At 41.6% G+C, this 18,347-nt stretch overlaps 1 protein-coding gene across 1 annotated transcript in view; it reads right to left on the reverse strand.

The window, feature by feature from the left end:
* Positions 1 to 17,678, reverse strand: part of TMEM132B (transmembrane protein 132B) — a 799,707-nt gene extending 782,029 nt beyond the window's left edge. Inside the window, exon 1 of the mRNA XM_068243776.1 lies at positions 17,218 to 17,678. Coding sequence (XP_068099877.1) covers positions 17,218 to 17,296 — 79 coding nt within the window. The 5' untranslated portion in view covers positions 17,297 to 17,678. The remainder of the gene's footprint in view (positions 1 to 17,217) is intronic.
* Positions 17,679 to 18,347: the final 669 nt, after the last annotated feature.

Genomic DNA, 18,347 nt, shown 5'->3' on the forward strand with positions numbered 1-18,347 from the left:
TGCCAAGACTCAACCTCAAATTGTAAAAATCTCATGAGGGTCATAAGTTGAGAACCTAACAGGCCAAAATAAATAAAATTTGTAGACTGCTCATTCTTTAAAAGACCATATAAACTGTGGTCCATAGTGGCAAGTCTTATGTAGATGGCAGACTGCCATCTTCAATTATTTTCTGTCTATCTCTGTTTTTGTACGGATAGGCATGAAAGCTTTGAATTGTTAATTAGCAGGATGCATTCATGCTATAAGAATTGTGTAGCTTCAAAGATCTGTGGCCATAGCAGCTGGAATGGAATACCTTTCAGAACTTACTGGGCATGAATGCAGTTGTATGGTACAACACTAGCCTGCACTTTCACATATCTTAATTGATTCAAAGGAGGGTGAAAAGGCCCTTACAAGGCTTGGACTAATTAGCCCTAAAAAGGAAAAAAATACTTGCCAACTCCAGATGACATTCCAATAAAATCCCTGGATCAACCCCACTGGGAATGTTCTTCAGTGAAAGGAAAGCATCCAAGCCCCCTTTAAACGCAGATATAGAATTTGAAATGTCTACTTCCTGTGGTAATATATTCCACCCTCTTCTAAATACTTTTTTCCCCTCATGCGCAGATCATGTCGCCGAGTCCTTTGCACAACCCTAGGGACAAAAAGCTCATCTGCCAAGATTTTATATTGCCCTCTGATGTATTTATACATGTTAATTAGATCTCCTCTAAAGGTACATACATCTAGTGACTTGTTGGCCGATCAACCATTTGATTTGATAATTATTATTGAATCGGATGAAAATTGGTGCCACCAAATGCATGCCTGATTGACGATGCTAATTTCGGGCCGAGCATGTCTACTGGACATGCTGCACAATGTCAGGCCATTGTGGTTTACCGGGTGCGCAGTGGTAACAGCGAGCGATATTGGAATGAGCATCAAACCCCCCGGCGCTGTCCCACCTAATGTTAAATGTGCCTTAGTCCGACCCCCCACCCCACCCCCATTCCCGGGGCTTTACCTGTCCAGGTCCACTACTGGCTTCGCCGCAATCCACATACACGCACCCACGTATATGCCGGCAGCCATGTGACGCACATGTATGCAGCGGACCCAGACAGGTAAAGTATAGTGCACCTGGCAGGAATATTTAACATTAGGGAAGAGAGTGTAGGGCCGGCAAGGTGGCAAATGCAGAGTCACAAGACCGATTGCGGATCAATTTCAACATGAAATTGATCGGAAATCGGCCTGGGGGTATGGGCAGGCAACAGTTCTCTTTCCGTTCAGATTCAATTAGAGAGAGATCTGTCTCTTGGTCGATCTGCCCATGCATCATCTGATGTATGGCCAACTTAAGGCGTCTTTTCTCCAGACTAAATTAGCCCAGTTAATTTAACCTTTCCTGGTAAGTGAAACCTTCCATTTCTCTGATCAATTTTGTTGCTCACCTCTGCATCCGCTCTAAAACTCCTAAGTCCCTCTTGTAATATGGTGCCCAGAACTGAATTCCATATTCAGATGCGGCCGGCCCAGTTCACATTAGCAGTTTTTTCCAGAACGTAACTGGAATGTATACTGTACAAACAGAACGGATGTGAATGGATCCAATGTAAACCTATAGATCCATTCACATGCGTCAGTTAGTACGGATATGTTCCGTACATTCCGGTCCCTGGACCTAAAAATTGCTGCAGGCCCTAATTTTCCGGACCGTTCTGCTTAGTGGAACGGATCCGGACAAAAATGCAGCAGCAGTGGGGCAATGGGAAACGGAACATTTCTTCACACTAGTGAAGAAACGGACCGTTCCACAGGGGATGGGGGCATGGGCCAACGCAAATCTAGCGACGGGAGGGTGAGGGGAGGGTGCAGCAGCCGGGCGGGTGGGCTAGGGAGGGTTTATACATACCTAATCTTCCATAGCAGCCGGCGGTAGAGGCTTCCGTCTTCATCCGCGTCATGTGACTACATGACGCGTCATGTGACTACATGACGCGTCATGTAACTAGTCACATAACGCGCTGTGTAGTCACAGCAGAAGAAGAGGAAGCCTCTACCGCCGGCTGCTATGGAAGATTAGGTATGTATTTGCTGAGTGAAAATGGATCCGATCAATCACTTATCAGATCGGTTTTCATATATGAACCGGGCCACGGACTGAGCCATCCGGGTCCGGGGAAGCGGACCCTTTTGGCTCATTTGACAGATTTTACAAGAGAGATAAACAGGGGAAGTGCTATTTACCATTTTTTTATTTACCTTTTAATGCAAACTTCAGAGGCAGACTATTATTAGGTTTTAGGAAAGGATTCATTTTAGCTGAGCAAGTTATCAATAATTGTTAGGAAATGAATTTGTGGTAAGGAGGGGATTAGTGGGAGAAGCTAAAATAACACAACCTAAAAATGCACAGCATACTAAAACGACATGGCTACATCAGCAAACTCTGCACTGGCACCAAATCTGCAGCACTGAATTCCTACTGAATATCACTTGCTGCTAGTCCTAGATGGGTTAACATAGCATCTATTCATTGATAAACACGTCCTACTTGGCTAGTCTCAGAATAAGATCCTCTCGCAGCTTCAGTGGAATATGTAAAAATATGACCCAAGTAAAAGATTCTATACTATCCAAAATCGTTCCTTTGAAGTGACAGACAGAAAGAACAGAGATGGAGAAGAAAACAGCTCATCTGGGACAGAAGCACATTGACCCTTCCATGCCTTCACATAACAGAGACAGCCTACACAGCTGCCAGTGAGGACGGAAGCCAAGGAACAAGCGAAGACGCCAATAAAACAACGGCCTGATGTTACTGCCAAACTCATACACACATCAGGACTGGGCTACATGCCAGGCACAAACCAAAGTGCCACAGAGGTTGTGCAACTGTTATCTTACAACCTCACCAAGGTGACCCCTGCACAGGTGGAAGTGCAGCAGAATGTCTTGTAAAACTCCACTCATTGCTTGTGCAACTGCAAAACCAGCATGATAAACCCAGTCATGTTCAAACCCCCTTTAAGATTAATTGAATGTGTCCCGGATGCAGCGAAGCATTAAAAATCCCTGTCTGTTCCTTAGTCCAGCAACAAAGTGTCGTGTTCTCATTACATCTTCCAGCCTGAAAGTGTTGATTATGCGATTGCATAACTCTTGTCACTCCTGGCATGGAAAGGATTAAACAGAAAAGGCAGATAAAAAAATAATTATTTCCCTGTTCTCTATGGAAAGAAGGAGAATGCTTCCCTCAGCAAAAGGCAACTGCAAATAAAGACAATTAGGTTGTAGTGCCCTGTAAGGTTACCATGAACATTAACACTCGGCCTATGACCTCTGCACTCTTTATTAAAGGAAAGCTACTAAAGCCCACGAAAGATGGATGGATAGATAGATAGATAGATAGATAGATAGATAGATAGATAGATAGATAGATAGTGAAAATAATAAGAATAATAAATAAATATTTTAATGCTTATCGCTAGATGGATGGATAAATAAGTAGGTAGGCCAATAGATAGACAGATAGGGGTTGATTCATGAAAATGTGCTAATATTACTGCGCATACACAGCTTGTGGTAATAGTAATATTATTATTCATATATATGTATTAATATTTTCTACTTAGTTAGAAAATAAGGGCCTGTTTCCACTACATGCGGATTCTGGATGCAAATTTCCATATCCAAACTAACTACATTGATTCCCAATGGGCCCATTTCCACTAAATGAGATTTTTCTGATGCGACGCAGAAAAATTATGGATGGCATGTTGCAGATTTCTGCAGCACGCATCAGCTTCTCATACAATGATTGATAGCCACATTCAGTTTTCCATGGGCCTAGTTCCACTAGCATGTTGCATTCTGAATCCGTTTTTCTGCATCCAGATTTGCGCATTGTTTCCACTAATATTAGTGCAGAAATCTGGATGTAGCTATGAATCACGGCATGGAAACAATGCAGAAATCTGGATCCAGAAAAATGGATGCAGCATGCAACATGCTAGTGGAAATAGGTTATTAACAACTCCTGCTAGATAACAATTTTCATAAACTGTTAGTAAGCTCAGATTGTTCCTCTCTGCTGTTATGGTAGTAACAGTAATATCTGTACTGAAAGATGAGTACAGTTACTACAGCCCTGTCTAGAAACCCCCACCTTGCTGCACGAGTAATTAGCAGCACAAGAGATTGTGTTACTAATTTTCAACACCTGGGTTAATCCATTCACTGGCAGCAAACTCTGACAGGGTAAAGTTTGTGATATGCTAAATATAAATTCTGCTTCTTAATATAGAGGGTATTTGCAGAAATTCCCCTTTATGTGAGCAAGAAACAGATGCCAATCGACAGCCACTTCCTGCACTGTACATGTAAAGAAATAAAAGAAGCATTTTTACAGGGTGTGGTACTGGAACCAGGAGAGTAACTAGAGGGGAAGTAGAGCTATGGGGACCCCAAATACTAACCTTCCCTTCCTCTGATACAGGGGATTATACCTCAGATCAGGTGTTTTTGTAGCTACACTTGTTATGGGTTTGAAGACCATGATCAGGTCCGGTCCCTCCATGATGCCAAGGGAGGCGACTTCCTCAGGTGGAAGAAGTCTGGGGGCAGCACCAGGCAGAAACCAGAAGTGAAGAGAGTGCCTGGTTAATCTATACTGAGGGCAACTGTATCTGGCTAACCTATACTGGGGCAACTGTACCTAGCTACCAACACTGTGGGCACCTATAACTGGCTACCTACCTACCTATACTGAGGGTGTTTTTTTTTTGGGGGGGGGGGGGGGATCACCGCAGCTATAACTTGCAGTGCAAATTGTCGGGTGCTGTGCGATCATTCAAATTTGTGAAGGGGACGGGGGGGGGCACATCCTCACGAGTTTGCCTCAGGCAGCAAATGGTCTAGAACCGGCCCTGATCATAATGGCCACACTTGTTTTATGAACCTTGTTTGATGGGCCCCAAGGCTGTGAAGGGCATCAAGGGGAGGCAAGGGAAGGGTGTGAATGCTGTGGGGTGGGGGATCATCAAAGTTTGCCTTCTTGAAAGAAGGTTATTTGGCTCGACTACCACAACAGGCTGAGATACTTATACTATAAATGTATTGAGAGAGCAGCTGATAGGCATTTTGATTACCTGTTTCTCAGTAAAGAAAGAAGGGGCAAAATAATAAAAATAACATATGTATATCACCTTTGCACCTGCCCCATGTCCACTGTAACATACATATGGCAGGCATTGATCAAAATGTGGATGTACCGTACACCTACAGAACACTAAAAGGAGCTGAACAGCTTCTTAACATAATAGTTGCTACACAGTTGAGGGTGGCTGACTGAGCACAGCCACTGAAGCTGATCACTACCTGTGTAAAAGGAATACCTTGTGTATCACCTTTTTGTAACAGTTGAATCCAGAGCTGTACCATGTAGATAGGTGCCACTTCTCTGTCACTATTCACAGAGCAATGATTTACTGCTTGATTATGCCCTGCCCAAACACACTGCTTTCTCACAGATCATATGAGAACAGCTGAGAGTTTTTCAGAAAGGATTTGAAGAGAAGGACCTGAACTTTATTCCTGTAGTTGCATGCTTACACCCCCCCCCCCCCCATTCAGAATGAGCTCTTCCTGTCTGTAATCTCTGGTTACGTTACAACAGCGTGAGGCAGTGCGAGACACAGGAAGAGCTGATGAGTTATGTACACACTATTTGATGCTATATTTCTGCTTTCTATGATTCTGAAGACATTTCAGTCACAGGATTATAGACAGTGAGGACAGTTTCTGTATGCTGGATATGCTGGACACAGTTCTCCACAGTAATACCCACAGTGAAAAATGTTCTCTGTAAATGTCATACTTTCTTTTCATAAAAAAAATGAAAAGATGAAGAAAAGCCTTTGTATTGCTATTTGTTAGTAATTAGTGGAAATATATGTGGCATTTACAATTTTAGTTAACGTTGATAGCTGTCCTTTAAATAAATGTGTCCTTTATTAGTTAAATCTTCAGAAGACAGGGATAGAAATGGATTACAGCAGTCTGCATGAACTAGGCCTTAAGGTGCGTACACACGCAATAATATAAGGAACGATGGGTCCGTCAGACCCTCCCGCTGGGCGGGCGTTCCAGTGACAGTAGAGCGTGTGTACAGTCTGTCGGCAGACTGATTACACTGTTTCTGACCGATCCGCTGTACAGTCTGTCGGCAGACTGATAACACTGTTTCTGAACGATCCGCTCAGCGGATCGGTCAGAAACAGTGTTATCAGTCTGCCGACAGACTGTACACACACTCTACTATCACTGGAACGCCCGCCCAGCGGGAGGGTCTGACGGACCCGTTGTGTCTTATAGTAGTGAGAGTGTAACCGCAGACTGTACTTTTCTTTGAACAATTGTTATATACGAGCCATACATAAGTAAAAGCAATTAAAATGGCAGTTTTTGTTTCACTTTCCAACTAACTTCATTTTATAAAACTGTTTTGTAGTCTTCCAAAAGACACCTTTACATTCCCAGATTCAATGCACAGAGCAGTCAGCAAAATTGTAGCATTCAAAGATTTGGTTTGGTTTTGGATTGTGGAACATGTAAAGGAAGGTAAACATGGATTTTTTTTCTCTCCTTTTGTGAATCTGGAGCTAATCAAACCACCATAGTGGACTGACTCTACTTTTTAGCATTTTTCCGTTCTGTAATTTCTACAATAACTTGAGTCAGTAGAAGCACATCAAAACAAGGCATAAACAAAACTATCTTGCCGTAGCGTACAAAGTACAGTCGAGTCTGAGTTATTCGGCACAGTCTGGGATTGGCTGATGCCAGAAAACATGTGCTTGCTGGTTGCTTGAAACACCATGTTAAAAAAGGCCCAACTAATACAGGACTATACCCCACTTTATGTACTTACCATAAATTATGTATTAAATATTAAAATACAGTAGCTGGAAGCATATTAACCTAGGGGGAGGTATGGAACCCGGTATTTAAGCACAGCAGAGCCTACTGTGAGTACTGTGTGGTTGGCTGAGACTTCTTGTTAGTTGAGTTCTGGATAACTGGGCCTCTACTGTATATTACTAACCTGAAGTGTGCAACATGAAAAATACCCTCACACAGCATCATGGCCAACATATCTACTGCACATGACACACTTAAAGAATGTGTGGAATAGCAGACTAAGCAGAAATATTACTATGCCTGGATAGTTAGTAACTAAACAAAATAAAAAAAATGGGCAGAAGGCAATGATATTTAATATCTTTACATGTATGTAAATGTTCCTCATAGTGCATTATTGAGTGGGGCATGTTTAGTATTTCCTAAGTATTAGATATTACCTGGAAGTAGAGGTGTGACAGAGCCTTCTCCTATTCCCTCCTGTCTCTGTTCACTTGGAATCATTGCTCTAATGGATGCAATTCCTGATATTCTACTATGTGAGGTTTGTGATGCTGTTTTAATCTGTGTGATAACACATCTCCCCTGATGGCTGCCTAACCTTCCTGAGGTCTGGGTCTAACCAATGAATTAATGGTAACCCCTCCTGATTCCTAACATTGACCCAATAGTAGCCTATTTCTGATGCTCTAAAGGTGGTCACTAACAGTTTAATTTCTAGCGAAAAAATCGTTCTAGTGATCAGAAATTCTGATCGGAAGAAAATCGTTCACTACACCATCAACAAATCAATCTTTGCTTCCTATCTATCACAACCAAGAAGAAAATCCAAAAATCCAAATCGGACAACTATTTTTATAATCATTCATAATCGATTGTGCCCATCAACTGAGATTATTTACAACCAATCCGATCAGAATTTCTGATCCCCCTAACGAGTTTTCGCTAGAAATTGGACTGTTAACTCCTTCCACCTAACTTCCCCCCGAATGTTATCTCTCCATAACACCTAACCCTAACCACACATTCTAACTGTAAACACTTTCTGTTGCCTAACCCTAACCTCTCCCCTATAATTAATCATTTTCTGATGCATGACCTTAATCTTGTAGCTTTTACAACTAAAACTAACCTCCCTCTACCCCACCCCCTAACCTAAGATTCCTTATAGGCCCCCAGCCCTAACCAATGCTCACTGTCGGTCATCAGCTTCAGGGTCATCTTCAGCCTCAGTGTCTGGTGAGCAAATCTCACAAGGATTGCCAGCACTACATTCCAATAAGGAGACAATAATATTTGTTATTGACAGCCAAATCCAAAGACCACATCATAATGGCACCCAAACTATAGATGCATCGGGTTGATCCAACATAAATGGAAAAACAGGTGGTGGATGGAGCTCTTGTCCCCACACAAACCTGTTCTTTTCAGCCTGAGGACAAAAGGAAGAGGTGAGTAGCAGTCATGTGACCACTCCTCTCCTGCACATATATCCTTCTAGATTAAAAAAAAATCAAGACATACTGTATTTTTGTATTTTTTGGACTATAAGACTCACTTTTTCTCCTCCAAATGCAGGAAGTTCCTGACTTGTGAACGCCTGCCAATATGAACCTCCATCCTGCTGCAATGTCATGCAGAGGAGGACACTGGGACAAACGGATGACAAGGGGACACAAAGGGGCATAGAGGAGGACACCAGGAGGACAGAGGCAGACACATGGGGGACAGAAGAGGACAAAAGGGGGGCAGAGGAGGACACAGGGAGACACAAGAGGTACAAGGGGGCATGAGATACAAAGGGGGCATAATCCACACGATGCCCCTTCACCATGGATGCACCAGGTTTAGTATATATAGTTTTCCCTTGGTTTATGTCCTCTAAACCTAGGTGTGTCTTTTGGTGAGGAGCGTCTTGTAGTTAAAAAAATATGGTAAATTCAATAGCTACCCCATCACCCCTGTCAGTGCATTAGATACTCTGTACATTTCTATACCTATTGGATATCAAAAAAGCAATTGAAAAAGAAAGAGCACTATGCTCTAAAAGCAGCTTCGGGGGGAATGGTTTTCTCCGAATGGTTTTCTCCAAGCTTTTGGTTTTCTCCAAATGTCACAGAGACAACTTTGTTTCGTTGTATTGCCAATCTCAGCTATTTCCTCCTTAACAATGATATATTCACATCTAGAAACATTTGTGTGATAATGTTTCTCCTTGTCTCAAATGTGGAGGCCGAAGTCTACCTTCTTTTTCAAGGATCCAGAAACAGTGATGCAAAGATAATACTTTCTAGGATTAAAATGAAGTCTATTGTAATTTTATTAGGAAATCCCTAGATAACCAAGGCCAAGTCAGCCATCAGAAAAGCAGTGCGTCATCTGTCTTCTGACAGACACAGACCCCTAATGAAATCATTGCGTGATGGATGGGGTGAGCCGTGCTGCTGCTTCTGGGTGTTTCTGAAGGCAAGGAAGCAGAATGCAAGGAATCTACTCACGAATCAATTAGAAAGATCAAGCTGATATAGCCTTGGCTGAACTATGAAGGCCTCCTGAAGAAATAGACATGACTTCACAAAGACTATCTAAAGCCAAAACCCTGATGGCAGCATGTATGTCATCTGTATCAGCTCGAATATTGCACTCGTCTATCTCTCAAGGAACTCATCAAGTCAGAGATGCCCAAACCATTTTTGTGAAGTTCCTTTAGAAGCTACAACTCGGGACTCTGGGAAGGCCTCTGGCACTGGAGGGTCACAGCTGTGCAACCCCAAACTTCAGCTTTGGCACCAATGTGTAATCTTCAAATATGGGGGCCCTGCTCGATAGTAATCACAAAAGATTCTGGCATACTAATTATGATCGCTGCCCAAAACTCCACATTTTTATTATACATATTGTACCGTACTTCATATTTGTGACTGAAAGAACTCATTTAAGCAAAGTTTTGTACATTTTTGTATTTGTTGCACACACACTTTAAACACACAGTGTAAGAATGTATACTGATAAAGCTCAATATTAACAGTGAAAACATATTCCACACAGATATATCTATGTGTAGAGTTTTGTAGGGAAAGTGGGAAATGTATTCTACTTTTATCTATTTATCTATCTATCCCTCCCTCCTTATCAATCAACTTACATCTATCAAGCTATCTCTACTTATTATGGATCTCTCTATATCTATCACTCTGTATATCTATAGCAATCTAGCTACATCAGTTGAATGTCTGTCAATGTATCCATATGTCTATGTATCGGTCTATCTATCTTTTATTTTAAACTACATCTATCTATCTATCTATCTATCTATCTATCTATCTATCTATCTAAAAGACCATTTATTCTAGAATGATACCTCTAATAGCAATCTCGTATCTGTCTATCTAGCGTCTAGCCGTCTGTCTGTCCACCTGTCTTGTATCTCATAACTATCTATCTAAAAGTCAGTTAATTCTAGATACATCTAGCAATCTCATATCTATCTATCTTATATCTCTTGCTACATTTATCTAAATCCGAAAAAAATCTGTTAATTCTAGATACTTCCTATCTATCTATCTATCTATCTATCTATCTATCTATCTATCCACCTATATCAGTCTACTTACATCTATATTCTAGCTCTGCTTTTTAATCTAGCTATATCTATCACTCAATCTTTATCAATGTACCTACATATATCAATATCTATCTATCTATCTATCTATCTATCTATCTATCTATCAATCTATCCAATCAGTTGTTCCCCAGAGGCTCAGAAGCCTACAATCCTGTACTTCTAAGTGAAACTGACTCCAGTTAAATAACAGGGAACAAATACATACACACAACATAATAACTGACACTAAATCTGAGAATAATTAGCATTATCACCCCCCCCCCCCCCCCCAATTTATAATGATTGTTGCGAATGGAAGACCTAGAAGAAATTTGATTGTGTTCCAGTGTTACAGAATGCTTTCAAAGGTTCATTAATTGGTTAATGTATCAAACCTATGCAATTAAAAATAGACCGGGTCGATTTTCCATACTGCAGGCAGCAGTGAGGTCCCCAATAAAACACAACAATTGATTTCATCTCTCTCGGGTTGAGGCTCATATAAAACACTGAAGACACTTTCACTGCAAATCCAGATATAGCAGCCTCTTTACAGACTTATAACAATAGACCTGTCTGATAACTGGGCTCATTCCTACAATAGCAATATAAGAGGAAATAAAGCTTCCTGTTGGATCCCCAGAGAGTTATAACTGGCATTACCTATGAATAGACACCTCAATAAAAGCCAGCAGTGCAACATCTCCTCTCACATGTGTTAGTGAAACAATAAAATAAAAACTTAGCTGGAAACAAATGAAGGAGAAAGGAGAATCAGAGGAAAGATAATGGGGGAGGGATGTATAGGGACTGCAGGGACACACAAGGGAGATGAGAAATGTGAAGAAAGAAGAGATAGGATTAGAAAGGGAGGATGGGAGGGGGCTGAGGCAGACTGAGAAGTGTTAGGTGCGTACAGATGTCACTTTTAACGCCCACAGATCTAATTTCTTAGCACGCCAAGGTGAAAACGAAGACTAATACTTGCTACTATATGAGCCACATGTTTGAAGACACAAGATCTGTTGTATTCTAGCTATCTGTATAATCCTAAAAAGAGAGACTTGGACAAAAGCTCTTCTGGAGCTGACAAGAATGAGGATGCTTCAACTACTACTATATCTGCGTCGCTTTGTACACAGTGGATTTCCAAAAATAGCACAGTCTGTCTAATATAATATAATAACATTGCAAAGAATCGCTGTGTGCTGTATTCCTTACACATCGCCTTTCATCCGTCTGCCTGCTGAGAGCACCTGAAAGCTTATTTCTGATTGGTGGAAATGGAAAACAGCAAACTACACCTAGGCTATTCATGGGACTAAGACGAAAATACTCAGATAGAAGAATGAATAAGTATGCTTGTGGTTGGAGTACCATAGACTGCTGCAGAATAGCTGAGCTGACCAATAAATGTTAGAGTTCCTAATAACTGAAATGCTATGGTTTCCCTCAAAATAAGGTTAATGTTGCCTGCTCTACTTGCCTGCCCAGAGCAGAAACATGCTTGCTTGGCTAGTGCGAGCAAATATGCCACTATTTAATGTTACACCCCAGCAATTGTGTGGCAGTCATTTTTTTTCTGTCAGTTTATGTTTGTGTGTGCCTAATGCTTACAGACCAATTAGAATTCACCTTTCACATGTCTATATCAATAACCTCAAATGTGATTGGTTGCTATTGAGTACTGTTCTTTGCTCAGTACTAAATAAATTGTGGGTCACAGATCTCTCTTTGCACGTTACTAGAAAAGTCCAAGTGCCAGTTTTCTAGGAATTACCTGTCAGTAATATTTGCTAGTATATGGCTATCTTGTTATTATTTTTTTTTTATTTTCAGCTGCATAAAACATTACATAAGCACAGATTAGCAGTGCACTGTGTCACTCACATGATGCGAATTAATAAAAAATTAAAAAAATTAAAAAAAAAACTGGCAAGGAAAATCCAGGGTGAGTAAAATGTTCTCAATCTGTTTCACTGCTATAATATCACAGTCCCCAACAAACTAATGAATCACAGCATGTTTGTATTGAGCTTTTCATTTCCAAAGCCAAATGCCTGTATTGTGCTGTCATAATGTAGCCTCAAGATGGTGAATCTGCTGGCAGAGCTATAAGGGCCCATACACTGCTCAACACAGTAACTGTTACCAACTGTGCCCAGCTGCCAGGCACACACAAGGGCATAACACATACAAATTACACACACATCAGTGGCGGACGCTCATGCGTTTGTATGTGTCACGCGTGAAATCACTGTTTATGTATTTGCCATGCACAGTAATTACGCTATTAGGGTTTCATTTCGCATTAGCAAGTCCAATTTCAACACAGCCTAAGTAAGGAGCTTCAAAGTGACCATAATATAGATGTGTATTTATTCTCATATTCTTAGCAGAATGCCCAGGGAGATACCGTACACTAGGAAAACTTGGACACAATAAGAAAAAGTTTGTACCCCACCAATATTAAAAATAACAGAAAGCATTATGCATAAACAGCAATACTCAGAGCAGGATCGTCCACAAGGCTAGTTAGGCAGGTGCCTGGGGCCCAGTGGGTGTCAAGATGCCCAGATGTTCTCTTTATTTTACCCCTTTCACACTTCAGATTACCAAAAGGACCATCTATTTATTCATCTTAATCAATTTTCGTCAAGACTCAGTGTATTCATTAGCTAACCAACAGCCATCAGTTGTATTAAGTCTTAAAAAACTAAACTTACTAAAAGAACACCTTGTGCCCTGGACACATACAATGAGATAGAGCTCACCATACACTATTAGACATTCATCCAATCTGGCAGATGAACTACATTTACCACCTTGCAGCACTCAATTACAGACCAGTCAGACCAGTCAGACCATCACTGGTGCTAGCTTTATACTGCTCATGCAGTATAAACCTCTCGGCCCCCCAACCAAGCCACTTTCACCATACCTGGTCAATAACAGTCTTTCTCAATCGAGTTTTGATTGATATTTTCATTGAAAACAATCAATTGTGGGCTGAATTTTAAAGAGACTCTGTAACAACATTTTCAGCCTTATTTCTTCTATCCTATAAGTTTCTATACCTGTTCTAATGTGGTCTGTCTTACTGCAGCCTTTCCCAGTTGCACAGTGGCTGTATTATCTCCGTTATGTAATCTAATCTTCTTTCCTCTGACGGCTTTGTCGGGCTCAGGCACTCAGGCACTAATGTGCTGCTCTGCTTGTGATAGGATAGAAGCTATCCACACCCTCTCCACGCCCCCTGCAGGTTCTGTGCGAGTCACAGACTGAGCTCCTCTCAGCCTATCACAAGCTGGTTAACAGCCATGTCTTTTGTTTGTAAACATTGCCTAAAACTGGCAATTACAAGCCAGGATCGCAGCAGGGAGTAGCAGAAACAGCACAGAGGGGCCCAGGAAAACATAATGAATAGAATGGTATGCTTTTTATTGTAAAAATTTTAGAGTACAGATTCTCTTTAAGTTGTTTTTCACTTGGTTCAATGTCTTTATGTAATCAAATGGCTAATTGATTAAAGACATCTACTAGTCTATGGCTAGTTTAACTTGTATGATTACGGTTTTGAGGGCAGATGACAGTTCACGTTTAACTGCTCTCTAAACAGCTGTCAGTGTTAGTGAAGTGAAACCCACCTGACCCATCAACATATATGTCACAGGAGGGTGGCAGAGTTAAAGGGTGTCCGAAAACTGTGACATACAGAGTACCACCATCAATCATTCAGGCAGGGGTCACACTTTTTGAAATCCTATGCATTTTGCGGCAATTTGAAATCGTATGTGAAAAACACAAGTGAAAAAACTTTTTTTGCAATGATAAGTGCTTTCCTATGAGGCTACTGTGTTTTCAGGAGCCATCTGCAATTCTACATAGCTTTTAAAAAAGATACAACCTGCTCTACTTTTCCGCAAACACGTTGATATTCACTGCTATCGTACAAAAAAAAAAAAAAAAAACACTGCTGCGCTCATATATAGTCAAAAGCACATATTATGTGAGAAAACGTTTGCGAGGAATTGCATTTTCCACAGACACAATTGCGATGCCTTCTACTTGTACAGGCTGTGATGGTGGCAGAAATAGTGTTTCTGCCACCATATCTTAGAGAGTATTAAATGGTCCATATCTTAGTGAGTATTAAAATGCCTAGTTATAACCTCCTCCTCTAAAACGTCTGTGTGAACCCAGCCCCTATATCATAGTGGTAAGTGCAGAGATGTGGAAGCAGCCAATCAGAGATCTTCTTTCAGCAATGACAGAATCATGAGGGTTAAGTTCCGAATGGTTGCTATGGGGAACTGCCCTGCACTCTCCTCTGAGCTACCCGATAAGCCCCCTAGCGTTGCCTTTTACTATGCCTGAAACTTTCTAGGTCATTAAACAGCATGTCACATGACTAGTTATTGTATGTAATCCCTGTCTCCTGATCTTTCCAAGACACAACTGTAAGCCAGAGTGAAATAATCCTGGAGATCCATCAAAGAATATTCTGTGTACAAGCATCCAGCTTACTGTACATAGTGATTATTTAAACCAGTGATCAAATGATTTTTGCCACCATACGATGGTGAGCGCATACAGGAAATGTTGGTTTCAAGAGAATTTTTTTTTCCTATTTCAGTTATCCTACTTTGGCCTTGGAGCAAAATCACAGCTTGACAGGTCTGGTAAAAATGTTGCCACTTTTAGCAAACCATTCATAAACGCTGACTGACTCTGACTTGTGTGCTATGTTCTTCCTAGTGTTATACTCGCGCAATAAAAAATGCACAGTAAGACTTTGACAAAGTAAGTGAACATGCTTTACGAAGATGTTGTGTACAGTAAAGCTGGCAATACACATATTGACTTTTACCGGCAGATTCGATCACTCGGATCTAATCTAACTGTCATCTATGACTCAATGAGCCACACCAATCATAATTTCAATCGATTTGCTGCAGAAATCGGTCGAAATTATTACCAGATGGTAAGTCTCAATCAAATGTGGCGGGTAAGCGGTGGTAGGTCGATGCAGTCCGATAGATTTTATAGTGAAATCTATTGAAAATATGTGTACAGGGTTTGGGGAGATTCAATCCCTCTTATATTCAGATCAGAGGGGGATTGATCTGTTTGCCACATTGGGTGGCAATCTATGTGTGTATGGCCACCTTAAGAGTGGTTTATCCGTAGTATGCCCTAAAACACATGAGATATACTGCATGTAACAAAAGCAAAGATAGATTTAAACAATAGAACAGAATGAATTTCTTACATCCAACGACGACCGTAGCTTTGATAACTACACATAGTACAAGTATATTTTGGTCCTGAGAGCCCTAGAACTGGCCACTCCAACCAAAGGAGTTTTATTCTGCTTCTCCTGGACTCAGACTACAGAAGCTGAGAGGTTAAAGTTGATGGATGTGTATGTTCTCAGCCTAGTTAACTATGTAACTATATGCTGTCATTCTGCGTCCACATTTTGTAAGCAGTTCAGCTGAGGAGTACAATAGAAAAAAACCTCAAAATGCTAAATTCCAAAACAAACGCAGGTTTGACCTTCAAATGCTCAGATTTGTGAATCTGAATCTCATAAATACTACAGATGTGCTACAGACAACAAAAGCTCTGAGGATTGCAGCTTTGACTGGTACATTATGCAGCTATCACAGACCAATACACAGTGGAATAGCATAATTGGATGATTGTGGTTATGAATATGCCCCCCTGCCCCTTTAAAATGCAATTCTTCCTTCGCCAAAGGACACTGAAAATGTTAATGTTATAGGCCCCATTGGGTTATATTGCAAACAAACACTTAGAGTGGTTGACATAGCCGATGCCTAGGCAGAGAGGGGGACAGCTATTAACTATTTCCTTTGAAGCTAATAAAAAGATAATGAATGGAAAGGGGGAAGCACATGTGGGCACTTGCCAAGTACCACAACTTTCCTTTCCTCCTGTGGCACTGAAGGGAATTAGCAGAGCTTTATTAATGATATCCAGGCAAGTCCCCAAAGACAACCAAAGACAAAGGTGTCATGGTTGCAGATCTAAATCCACTGTACACAGGAGGGAGCCAAAAGCTCACTATATGTGTCTGTGTGTGATATATATATATATATATATATATATATATATATATATATATATATATATATATATATATATATATATATATATATATATATATATATAATGTGTGTGACTGTTTTCCATTCTAGTAACTCTCACACTACTAACCGTGAAAGTACTATGAAATCCCCACTGGGACTCATACAGATCTCTTTTCTCTGTTCCACTGAGATGATTATAGAATTTATTTAGCCCAAATAAAACATGTCTGCTCGCTGCCTAATCTCATCAAGCGTTGCTCTACAACAATTAACCTATTTTCTGGAGAGCACATGTTGGATATGTGTGAAAAAAATATTACGTCTCGTCGTGCTCGCTTTAAATAAGGGAGGCAGCAGCAAACCTCCAGCGTATCCTAAAGGTGGCTTTGCATTTGTAACGCTTTCCTTCACCACTTTTAAATAAAGGGGGGAAAATCCCCTCCAGGCTGCTTTCAAGAGCCGCTTACATCGGCTGTCACTTCAGCAGATCTGACATTGCTAAAAAGCAGCAGCAGCAGCAGCAGCAGCACCGGGAGAGGGGAGAGAGAGAGCAGCGACTGATAGAAGGAAAGTTTCACTAACCTCTCCACAGCAGGGCAAGTGCTAGAAGGTGCAGGGCGGGCTGCAGGCACACCGTCCTGCCTCTACCGAGACAAGCCATCTTCCCCAGTCGCAGATCAGCACTTATTAGAACACATTGATGACATATCCTCAGGTTTGATCAGCGAGCGATCCTCTGGTAATCCCACTCGCAGAGATGCTGTCTAGCAAGGACGCTCATGGCTTGCATGGCACAAGGGAGCCTAGGAAGTATTGGCAAGCAACTTTACGAGCTCTTAGCGCAGCAGAACGACCCCCACAGGAGGATTGGGACAGACTGATGGACAGCACAAAAGACTTTTTAAGGCATGTTTGAAGGATCCTCTTGTGTAGCAGCAGTGCTCACTCACACGTGCGGATTCCAGCAGCCCCTGCTGCACTCTGCCAATAGGGACGACGCTTCTTCACCTCTGTGCTCTCTGGATAGCAGCATCTTCCCAGCCCCACCAGTGACAGAGATCTGGCCAGGAGGACTCCCCTGCAACTCCTTGAATGTGAGAGTGGGCGGGCGGAGTGGATTGGCAGCTTCTGTGTACCACTAGCAGGCGCGGTGGGGGCTGGGAGGAGTGGGCATCTGGTGGCAAGGGGCTGGGTGATGTATCTGGGGTAAGGGCTAGCTCCGGCTGGTGTTGGTGCCTCAGTTCTCTGACAGCTCAGGCACTGGGGGAGAGATAGGGAAGAGTTAATGTTAATGGCACACCTGCCTGAGCGTCTCAGAGTGATGTGCCATGTATTGGGTGTCTCAGGGGTGCTAATCCTGCTCTCTATTGTTTTATGCTGACGTGATGCCCATTCACCGGCCACTGACTCCCAGGTACTGGTGGTGGCACACTTTTCCTGAAAATAGCAGGAAATGAGCAGCAATTTACTGTTCAAAACTCAGGCACAAATTAAAGCAAGATAAATGTACCATATCCTTGCAGGAGGAAATGGCACCATGTCAAGCACAAACAAGTAGGAAGAATTGTGCTAACTTCCAATTTCTTTCACATTTACACTTGGCTTTTATTGTATATTGCTCTCAGTAGGCTACATCCTTTCTGTGATGTCTAGCATGGTTAGATATAGTGAAAGGCAGATTTCTGGGATTATTTTAATGGACTCATTTACTA

Source organism: Hyperolius riggenbachi, chromosome 1 (assembly GCF_040937935.1).
Source record: "Hyperolius riggenbachi isolate aHypRig1 chromosome 1, aHypRig1.pri, whole genome shotgun sequence".
Classification (NCBI taxonomy): Eukaryota; Metazoa; Chordata; class Amphibia; order Anura; family Hyperoliidae; genus Hyperolius; species Hyperolius riggenbachi.